This window comes from Leuciscus leuciscus (assembly GCF_965113295.1).
Source record: "Leuciscus leuciscus genome assembly, chromosome: 16".
In the NCBI taxonomy this organism is placed as follows: domain Eukaryota; kingdom Metazoa; phylum Chordata; class Actinopteri; order Cypriniformes; family Leuciscidae; genus Leuciscus; species Leuciscus leuciscus.
Genome location: NC_138740.1, coordinates 36,617,894 through 36,629,275, shown reverse-complemented (window position 1 = coordinate 36,629,275; position 11,382 = coordinate 36,617,894). Strand labels below are relative to the sequence as shown.

At 38.1% G+C, this 11,382-nt stretch overlaps 1 protein-coding gene across 1 annotated transcript in view; it reads left to right on the top strand.

The window, feature by feature from the left end:
* The first annotated feature begins 2,017 nt into the window (after positions 1–2,017).
* ark2ca (arkadia (RNF111) C-terminal like ring finger ubiquitin ligase 2Ca) overlaps positions 2,018–11,382 on the top strand; it is an 18,258-nt gene continuing 8,893 nt past the window's right edge. Inside the window, exon 1 of the mRNA XM_082140983.1 lies at positions 2,018–2,484. Coding sequence (XP_081997109.1) covers positions 2,424–2,484 — 61 coding nt within the window. The 5' untranslated portion in view covers positions 2,018–2,423. The remainder of the gene's footprint in view (positions 2,485–11,382) is intronic.

Sequence of the window (11,382 nt, the reverse complement as noted above, 5' to 3'; positions counted from 1 at the left end):
CACACACACACACACGCCCGCAGCTGTATGCTAATGTCAACTCAGTCTGCTGGCTTTACATCAGAACAAGTTTTGTGCTATGAATTCAGTTCTGCTATTTATAGCCGAGACATTAGAAGAGACTTGTCCATATAACTGGTTTAGGCCAAAAACCTTTAAATATAGATATCGGTAAGATATTTTCAATGTTTATGCTCACCAAGGCTGCATTTATTTGATCAAAAATGCAGTAATATTGTAATATTATTACAATTTAAAAAGAAGTGTTTTCTACTGTAATATATTTTACAATGTAATTTATTCCTGTGATCATTACTCCAGTCTTCAGTGTCACATGATCCTTCAGAAATCATTCTAATATGATAATTTGCTGCTAAAGAAACATTTCTGATTATTATCAATGTTTAAAACAGTTGTGCTGCTTAATTTTTAAGAGAAATCAGAAGTTGAGAAAGCATCTGATGGAGGGATGTGGATATGTTTGCACATCTCTGCAATTCTCTGTCATCATGTCAACAGGTGAGGTCATTCAAATTACACTGTTATGAGAGTTTGAATTAAAAAAATGTTTGAAACTACAGAAGATTATATAGGTCTGGCTATGCGAGACTAGTTTGAATTAATCCCTATTCTTTGCATGACGCACTGACATTACAGTACAGAATGGCAGAATTATCCTATAATAAATCTTATATAATAAATATTGTATAAAAGAGGATCTCTGGAGCGTGTGTAAACAACCTTCACAAATCAGTCTACAGGCTTTCATAGACTTTTGTTTTGTCAAGTTTTGTTACATGCTGTTCACACACTGGCAATACAAAAAGTGATTAATACATGAAAATTCTTACATTTAGCCTCTTGTAGAGTATTAGGTCAAGTAAGGTAAGAAGTCAAGTAAAATATGAGTACAGTGACTGTAAGGGATTCTTTGTAACAAGCAGTGTAATGGATGTTGAATAAGATGTGTTACTTTATAATTGGAGGAGCAGAGAGAGGGTGGGGGTCTTTACAGGGGTTGTGACGAGGAGTATGAACAGAAGGAGCAGAGATAATCACAGCTCAGACCCCTGTGTGTGTGTGTGTGTGTGTGTGTGTGTGTGTGTGTGTGTGTGTGTGTGTGTGTGTGTGTGTGTGTGTGTGTGTGTGTGTGTGTGTGTGTGTGTGTGTGTGTGTGTGTGTGTGTGTGTGTGTGTGTGTGTGTGTGTGTGTTTGGGGGAAGGGGTTCAGGACTGACATATGGAGTGTATAGTCTTTCAAAGCAACCAAACCCGTTTCTGGCCAACAGGCCTACACTCTGTCTGTGATTCTCTTGCACTCTTTCAAATTAGATTTTTAAAAATACAAAAAAAAACCAGGTTGATCATGTTTGTGTTGGTATATATGTGCTACAAACCTCAAATCTGAAAGTGTAACAAAAGCTGTACCACAGTTGCCCAACAGACCATTCAGAATACCCAAATGTCTTTGTGTTTACTACCCGATAGTTACAACAACACACACAATATATATATATATATATAACTTGTTAGATGCAATTAATTGCAAACCTCTTAACCCCTGTCACTCCCTTGAGTTTTTCAACCGTTTTATTGTATGCCAGATAACAATCATGTCCATTCTGTATAGTAACCCTATTATTTAGCTTGATCAAATCCCTAGTTAAGGCCAGTGTTTGTTTGTTTGTTTAATGTTAATGAACAGCATGCCATAGGTACTTATATTTAAAGGAATAGTTCACTTCAAAAGTACATTTGTGTCATAATTTAGGCTACTCACCCTCAAGTTGTTTCAAACCTGTATGAGTTTCTTTCTTCTGTTGAACACAAAAGAAGATATTTTGAAGAATGTCGGTAACCAGACAGTTGACAGTATTTTTTCTTTCCAACTATGGAAGTCAATGGGGTTCAGCAACTGGTTACCGACATTCTTCAAAATATCTTCTTTTGTGTTCAACAGAAGAAAGAAACTCATACAGGTTTGAAACAACTTGTGCGAGAGTAAATTATGACAGAATTCTAAACCTGGATTATTCCTTACCAGAAAAATGGTCTGATTACATAACCGTGACTATCTCTGAACAGCAGTTTTAAATTAATTATATATATATATTCCAACATCCCAGTATAATATTTACACGCTGACGTCATAGTTTACAAATCTTGACGCGTTTTAGTAGCTGAGCGTTTCCGCCGCGTCCACTCTGATGATGTCAAAACCCCCTACAGCTAATTCACAAAAGACTCGCCGCCGTGCCGAGCGCTCTGATTGGATGAGCCGGAGCCACAGGAAGCAGCGCCGTGCTCGCTGATTGGCCGCCGTTCTCTTTGTGTGCGGGCAGCTGGCGTCTGGACTGCATTTTGAATGGTCTCGTATTGGAAGGCGAAGGTGTCCATGGGCAGCACAGCAACAAAGGAGCCAGGATGGTGTTAGTGCACGTCGGATATCTGGTTCTTCCCGTCTTCGGTTCCGTCAGAAGTAGAGGTAATTGCGTCTTATTTGCTGTCGCACGCACCCTCGTCTGATTTTAATGAGCGCGCGCGAGGGTCGCGCGGACGTGATCAAAGGCTGCTGGCCTGCCGGAGCGTCGCGTATTTTGCAACACAAATACGGAGCGATTTGCTCAGTGGGAGTAACATTAAAGAAAATACACTATATTTATAATCTAGATATTCACTGTGTTCTGATTTGCTGGATAAATATTTATCAGGTCACAATTTGGACAACGCGTACAACCTTCCTAAGCGTCATCCTTTGTGTCAGGAAGCATATGCGTTTAATGTAGGAATAAACTACGCGCGTGTATGCGTTTGTTTTGCGTATAGCACCCTATTGGGGCGCGTCAAACGCTTGGTACTAACAACGAAGCTGATTCAACGAACCTACATATTATAATCAACAAAGTAGCGCGTTTGTAGCGTCGACAGCGTTTTAGTTCGTTGCAGTGGACATAACGCGTTGCGTTAAATTCCCTCACATCCGTTCCGCCGTGTGCGGTTTTGTTTATGAATAATTAAACATGGCTTCAGCAGTCAGTGTGCTGATGGGCAGCTGCAGTAGCACAAAATACCCTCAGCTGAACCTGCTCCTAATTTAAGCTTTTACAGGATGTATGCATGACAAAATTGGCTTCGGATCGTTTTTAATATCTAATCATCATTTGCAGCTTGCATTGCGTGTTTAATTCTGCTTTAATGAAAAAAAAAACAAAAAAAACGTCTGAATCTTAAATCCCACCTTAGCCAGCCATGTCTGGACTGGGAAGAAAAAAAAGGTGCATCATATACAGTATCTGTGCACTTAAATGATACAAAAATAGTAGGAAAACACAATTTTTAGCCATATTTTGGCAGCTTTGGAATTCCATAATGCTGCACCAACCGAAGATGCATTTATATTTAACATGCAAATACTAGCCTACTATGTTATGCATTTTAAACCTTAATGCACCAGCAGAAAAAAAGATGCATTCCTACATATGTGCACTTAAATATAGTAGTATATGCATTTAGTTGCCAATTGTAAAACATGAGGTGCATCAGATCTGTGTATAAAATGTGTGTAATTAACTAATCCAGTAGTGTATGCATTTTACACCAGCAGAAAAACAAATGCATCAATGTATGTGTGCAATAATAATAATAATAAGGTGCATTTTGTAGCCGTGCCCTAGCACCGATGGTTTCATTGATTGTGCTTGTATTTGTTTCTATTTTTTTCCTTGTTCCATAGTCTGGGGGCTGATTCTACATACCGCATTTTTTCAGAGCTCTGTTCCCTTCCATTGTGTATCTAACGATCACCCGCCGCTGCTGTGCTATAGCCTCTGCCTGCCCTGCATCTAGCTGTGTTGTGACTCCCTCTTCTCATTCCCTCTCTTTCCATCTGAAGACGACATTACAAACAAACTCTCACTCATCCAGTTTATATCCTCCTGTGTAACCGACTGCAGAATAACACTCTCTCTTCTCTAGAAGAATCCTCTTGTCTTCTTATTTTTAAATGGTCATTGTTGCTTTGACGAAAAAATAACAACTCATTGTAGCATTTAGCTTTTTTACGACTGTCATTGTGATTTGTCCCATTCTCAGTGTGGATAGACCAACATTTTTGCTGTAAATTTCTGTCAAGTGGATGCATTGGCCTCTCACTCGATCATAGCCGGGCTTGATCGACCCCTAAACACTTGTCTCTTGTCTCGTCTTTTCGGGAGGGTGTGCTGTGCCGGTGGGATTTGCCCGAGATTTGGACTTACTAGAGAAGCTCAACGTGCTTATTTTCTAATTATTCAAGTACAGTTCGGGTCGATAACGTCGCACCTCGGTGACCCTTTGCCCTCCTGGGGCGAACAATTAATTATTTAATCAAAATAAATCTATACCATTTTCCTTGAAGGAATAGTTTCTGACGTTATTTACCCTTGTGTCGTTCCAAACCCCCTTATTTGTTTAGTGCAAAACAAAAGGAGACGTTTAAGGATCTTTACGGGTTTCCAGAAAGGACCAAAAACACCATAATAGTGGTTTAAACCAGTTTTATTTTAGCATTATTCATATTCAATTAACGAAATTACTAAAAATTAAACAAGCTGAAATATTTTAACTTATTTCAGAGTTATAAATGCAATATTTCTATTTTAAGTTAAATTTTTCATTTAATATTTATTGTTTACACTTTATTTAAGGTGACGTAGTCTTAAGTACTGAGTGATATTAATGGATATATTATTATTACTATAGTAAGTACATGTAGTGACATAAAATAAAGTGTTACTTTGATATTTTATTGCAGCTTTTGCAAATAACAAAAAATGTTTTTAATAGTTTTAGTTCATAACAAACTTGATTTAAATGACTTGTGCACTATATTTCAAGTCTTCTGACGTCTTATGAGTAAAATGTAAGAAATCTCATGTGCGTTTAATGGCCAAGAACGCCATTGGTTCTTGTATGGAGCCGAATCGGTACGTTCCTCGCACAAAACTATCATATGACTTCACGGTTATGGAACGACATGAGAATGAGTGACATCCGCTTCAAACATTACAATGCTCATGATAACTTTTGTTAACTCTACAATAAATAAACCGAGTTCACCAGCTAATCACTCTTTGACAGCGATGCCATAGAAATATTCAGAGCTACCGCAAAACCATTAGTTCAAAATAATTATTTTAATGATGGCTTGTTTCTCTGGCGCATAAGGTCTATATGTTGCGGTATTATTTTCAAAGGAATTAGACGCTTGAGCTTTATTGACCTCTGGTCTATTTCAAGACCAGCATAATGTCCCTTTTTAAAAAGAGATCCATGTGTAGAATTCATATAATGTTAAAAACAACATAAATGGCATATTTTGTTGAAGAAAATGCACGATATTAAAGAAAAATGCGATAACTCAATAATGCGATACGATAATGCTTAAAGTGTGTCAAATTAACATAAAATATCTTTTAAATGATTTCACATTATTTTTGTAATAACGTCCCTACAACTTCTGAAAGCGAACATCAGTGTTTTACTGCAGCGTAAGAAGTGTTATTTTAACAGGGTTTCAGGTTATCCTACATTAGGGTTATTTAACAACAGAAACTCAATAATCAAATGTAAAAATAAAACACTGTATGAATTAAATACATATAAACTGATTCTTATTAAAGCTACAAAAGTTATTCAGCCAAGAGCAGTGAGTGATTTTCTCTTTGTCTTTTGTTCATGACCCCAGTTATTGCAAGCCGTTGCGATATTTCGATATATTGTGCAGCCCTATTTGGAAGTAATAAAACGAGTACTCGGAAGAAACAACAAGTAGCTAAGTGGTATTTTTTCGGCGCTTGACTGGCACATGACACCCGACCAGCACTCAAACCGCCCCTCATTCATTTGATTTACCCATGCTGCAACGCCAGCATTAGCCTAGCGCTACCGAGCGGCGCTCCTAGCGCTGTGCGAGCGCCAATGTCATCCGCTTTACAGGGATCACTAGAACTGCACTGTAGAAGTCCTCCTAGTATCAAAATGTCTCTATTTCTTTGGTTGTGGTTCTCTGCCTTCTGTTCCTGTACTAGGCTGTAATGCATGACCATGTTTATTATTTTCCTCTTGATTTTGATTGTTTCTTTGTTTTGGAACATTGAACAGCAAACTCCAATGTATCTTTGTGTAGACATGTCCTGCTGTACTGACGTGTTGTAGCATACACATCTACCCATTGGATGCTGCTTCTGTTATGTTAACTTTATGGAGCATGGTTGGGCCTTGCCTTCGCTCTTTATTTGCATGGAATTATTATTATTACTATTATTATTATTATGATCACACAATTCCACTCATACTAATAATTTCCAATAAAGACTGTAGATTTTCCCCTAACCCTCAGTGTGCTCTCTGCTGATTTCCATGTGTCGTTCCCTCAAACCCCTCCCACTCCACTCTACGGCCTCTTTGGCCCCTCCCTCGAGTCATCTCTCAGCTCCTCCCACTTGCCAGAGTGAATCATGGGAATGTGCACTCACAAATACGGAGGCAAAATAGTCACTTCAAGTCACACACATCCCATCTGCATTTCACTATCTGACCTCCTGCGTTAGTGTATCTCCTCCTCGTTCTCATTTTGTCTTCCGCGGAAACGGGTTTTGAGTGAAAATCAATACAATACATGAACTCCAATCAATTCGGTCAATTCCTGATGGATAAAAACAAATCTTGAGGACTTATTTTTCTTCCTTGCATTGATTTTTCTAGTTTCATTTGGAAATACTCTACCGTTCAAAGGTTTGGGGATAGTACGATTTATTAATTTTTTATATAAATTAATACTTTTATTCAGCAAGGATGCATTCAATTGATCAGAAGTGACAGTAAAGACATTTATAATGTCACAAAAGATTTCTATTTCAAATGCTGCTCTTTTAAACTTTATATTCAAAGAATCCTGGAATATGAGTGATTTCTGAAGGATCATGTGACCCTGAAGACTGGAGTAACGATGCTGAAAATTTGATCACGGGATAAAATTACATTTTAAAATAGAAAACTGTTCTTTAAATAGTAATAATACTTCACAATATTCCTGTTTTTACTGTATTTTTGATCAAATAGGGCCTAAATGCAGCTTTGGTGAGCAGAAAAGACCTTCTTTTAACATTTAAATCTAGCTGACCCCAAACTTTTGAACAGTAGTGTACATCGAATTATGAAAATAAAATGTTTAGAAACTTTGTGATTAGATACAAGATAAAAACGATTGATTCTTGCATTCCTGATGCCCATTGTCATTTACGAATCACCACGACACACACCCTACATCAAACGGATCGTGCCGAAACCGGATTAGTAGTAGGTCTGAACCCGGCATTATATAGAGTCCCACAGATCAAATCAATCCAAATTACAGAACCTGCAGAGAAAACTCGACATGCTGAAACGGAGGTCTGAATAAAGGTAGATTAGCAATTAGTTAAAAGGATCCTCAGATAAAGTGTTAGAGGTGAAGGGTCAGGCCATACGGGAAGGATCAAATGCATCTGAATGAGGTTTAATCTTAACAAAACTCATTCATTGAGTTCTGCAACCTGACCTTCAGGACGTGACCTTTGTTTCTAACGGTGGATTTCCGAGTTTTCACTCAATAAACATCAGAATCTCAGATGGAAGAGAGGTTCGTGGTTTATTAGGGACTCGCAATGTACAATATCCTGGACGGCGAGTACATCGCACAATTATTCACTGATCAATATTTTTGCCTGGGTTTCTGAGGGAAGCAGAGGGAAAGGATCATTAGAATTCAGAGCGCGTGAACTGCACACTCCATACGTTTCTGCTGATCTAAGAGTTTTGCTTGAGTCTCTGGAGCCCTGGGGAATATTTCCCGCTGAGAAAATCACTGGTTTCTCCTCTGTTCTGTTCTCCAAAGGCGGCGTGAAATGAGACAACAACAATTCTATATCAATAGTCTCTGCACTTTTGCTCTCGGAAAATTCCATCTCCTCCTCCTCCTCCAAGTGCGACGGTGTTTCTGTTTCCCCGGGGCTACAGACTTTTGAGCTTTTAAAAATCTTTCCTCTGACCTTTTACAACACAATTTTTTGTCCTCGTATTCTCCTCGGGGAAAAACAAACGAGTGATTTAGGATGTTGTTCACCCAAAAATGTACCTTTTTTTTTTTTTCTCCAAATAATGTTGTTTGTGCTTCAATGTTCTTCAAAATATCTCAAGTAAGTTTTACAGGTTTGGAACAGCGTGAGTGAGAATAAATGGATATGTTTCCATCTACCTATTTTTAGGTGCATTTTGGTGCATCTCATTAAAAAAACTCTGGATGGAAGCTCCAAAATGCGCATAAATTCTAAACGGGTGCATAACTTTATGTGCTCATTTTTTATCCGATAAGAAGACATGCGCACAAACTGCGATGGAAACACATTTACCGAATAAATCCCTCACTGCGCTACAAAAACACACACGTGACTTTGCCTCAACAGGAGCTGTAATTGGATAACTGGATTAACCAGTGGACCAATGGCATCGCACAACATCTCAAATGTTGGTTTAGTTATTCTGAAATGCCTGAACCAAAGTATATCATCAGAATGATTTGGTTTAATTCCCTCCCAGAAGTCTCACATGATTGTGTTTCCAAACACTATAGGCATCTGAACGCAAGATAACATGGCAGCGTTTAATGCGTTTCGTCTGCACGCTCTGAGACACGAGTCATTTATGACGATGTAGGAAAAAAGAGCCATAGTTTCTTCCCCCGATTGCAGCAACTTCCATTTTTTTTTTTATTACAGATATTTTGTACCAATTTCACAGAAAAAGGTGATTTTGTTCTTTTGAACACATGGGATGGAAACGCTGCTTTATTCGCAAATTATTTATGTGATAATCCAATTTTGCACACAAGTTAAATTGACAACTTTCAATGGAAACATATAGCTAATGATGACAGATTGTTCATTTTTGGGTGAACTGTCCCTTTAAGGCAGAGGTCAGATTTGTAAAATCTAATAGTACTTCTTTTCTTTTCTTGCAATGACATCTTGGGAATATTTAACAATAGTGTTGGGACCATTCACACAGAATGACTTTTTCCATTCCACTTCGCCACTTTTCCATTGTTTTTCAATGTCGGACGTCAAGCTGTGTTCGAAATCGCGCCCTATACCCTCATTCACTATTCCCTACATTACTCCAGTAATGTAACTCACTTGAAGAAGTGAATAAAAACAAGTGGATTCAGACACAGTGCGCCGGAAGGGCTGCTGCTTTTGTATAGTTTGTGCTTGCTGTTTAATAATCATTTGAAACTGGCAGCTCCAGTATTAATGAAAAGATTTATTTTGAATAACTAGCATGCATAAACCTTAAAGGAGTGGTTGATTATGATTTCACTTTTCTAACTTTAGTTAGTGTGTAATGTTGCTGTTTGAGCATAAACAACATCTGTAAAGTTACAACGCTCAAAAAGTTCAAAGCAAATGGAGATATTTGCTTTTAAAGAGATCGCTTTTTAAGGACTACAACAAACGGCTGGTAGAGACTACACAACATTCCTCCCGGGTTAGTGACATCACCAACCCTAGAATGTACATAAACCCCGCCCCCGAGAACGCGATTTATAGATTATCAAGACAGAATATGCCAATCAATGACTATAAGATAACTACACATCAGCTACATAAATTCACCAACTAAACATTCAGAAATGTCCTGTTGCTTCTACATGTCGTCACTTCTTCTTGAGTCTCTCCATCATTGTCTGAATCCGGTTTAAACATAAAAGGCTGAAAGTAAAAAAATAAAATAAAAATCAGTGCATGTCTGTGTGAGGTATAAGGACACAAGCTGTTGTAGCTCCGCCCCCTGTGTTGGGAGCAGCAGCTCATTTGCATTTAAAGGGACAGAGACCCTCAAAAACACCCTCAAAAAGTGACAATTTTAACATGCTATATAAAAATTTCTGTGGGGTATTTTGAGCTAAAACTTCACATACACACTCTGGGGACATCAGAGACTTATTTTACATCTTGTGAAAAGGGCATTATACCACCCCTTTAATTAAACATTGTAATCAATTAAAAATGAATTTTAATACCTGTATGATATTAGGCTGTAGCCACATTGGACCAGCGGTTTGGAAAATAGATGGATGGATCATTCACATGGGGGCATCATCTTCTGATCAGATGCAGGAATCATTCAGCGCTACTATCACAGTGCATTATAGGTATTCTCTAGCAGTTGAGTGTACATCAGCTGTACACTCGTTATTGCGGTGCATTGTGGGATTGAATGAGTGTACTCAATAACGTCAACTATGGTTTTAGACACCACTACAAATGGCTGTTTCATCAAATAGTGTCCTGTTCAAGGGTATAGAGGGCGATTTCAGACACAGCCATGGCTTTCTAACAACGCGAGACGTGAGCGCAAAGGTCTAGCGTGTTTACATTGAAAAACAATGGAAAAGTAGCACAGTGGAATTGAAAAACGCATTCTGTGTGAACCGGCCCTTACTCTGTTGATTCTTCAGTATGCAAACTCAGATCTGAATACCCGACCAACACATGCTGTCCTGTTGTACATACTTCACATGCATTACTGTGACTAACAAACTTCAGTACTCAGAGGAGGGGTGATCGAGTTACAGTCATCTTCTGCATATTGAGATGGGATATGGGAAATTATTTGAACATGAAATAAGACACTTCATTTTTAACATATTCAACTGACCATATGCAAGGAGTTATATTCAGCCAGCTAGTCATTATCACAAAAATCATGTCTAAAAGAGTTTATTTTGCCATATAAAACATATAGATGAATGCATTTGAAATATTAATTTGGGATGTTTTATTAGCCTATGTGAGAAGAACGAACGCTAGCACAGCTTTATGAATGCACGTTTGTATTTCAAAAGTGTAAGGTCAGTAAAATTAATACTTTCATTCAGCAAGGACGCATTACATTGATCGAAGGTGAACATAGAACATCTTTTGCAACATTATTAATGTCTATTTCAAATAAATGCTGTTCTTTTGAACTGTCTATTCATCAAAAAAATCCAAAAATAATGAGTGAAGCAGCACAACTGTTTTCAACGATCACAATGTTTCTTGAGCAACAAATCAGCGCCAGCAAAATTTACACAAGTGACCAACCAAAATCAAGAGTCACAAAGATCTGTTTATTAATATCAATCTATAAAGGTTTTCACTGCATGACCACAGCAGGTTTCCCGTTGGAAGCAGTGTGAAGTTATTTAGTAAGTGTGTGTGTGTGAGAGAGAGAGTCGGACAGCTGAGCGGCTGAAATAGATCTATGAAGAGCAGCTGTCAAACACTCCTCTTTCCCTCCCCCTCCATTTCTCTCTCTTTCC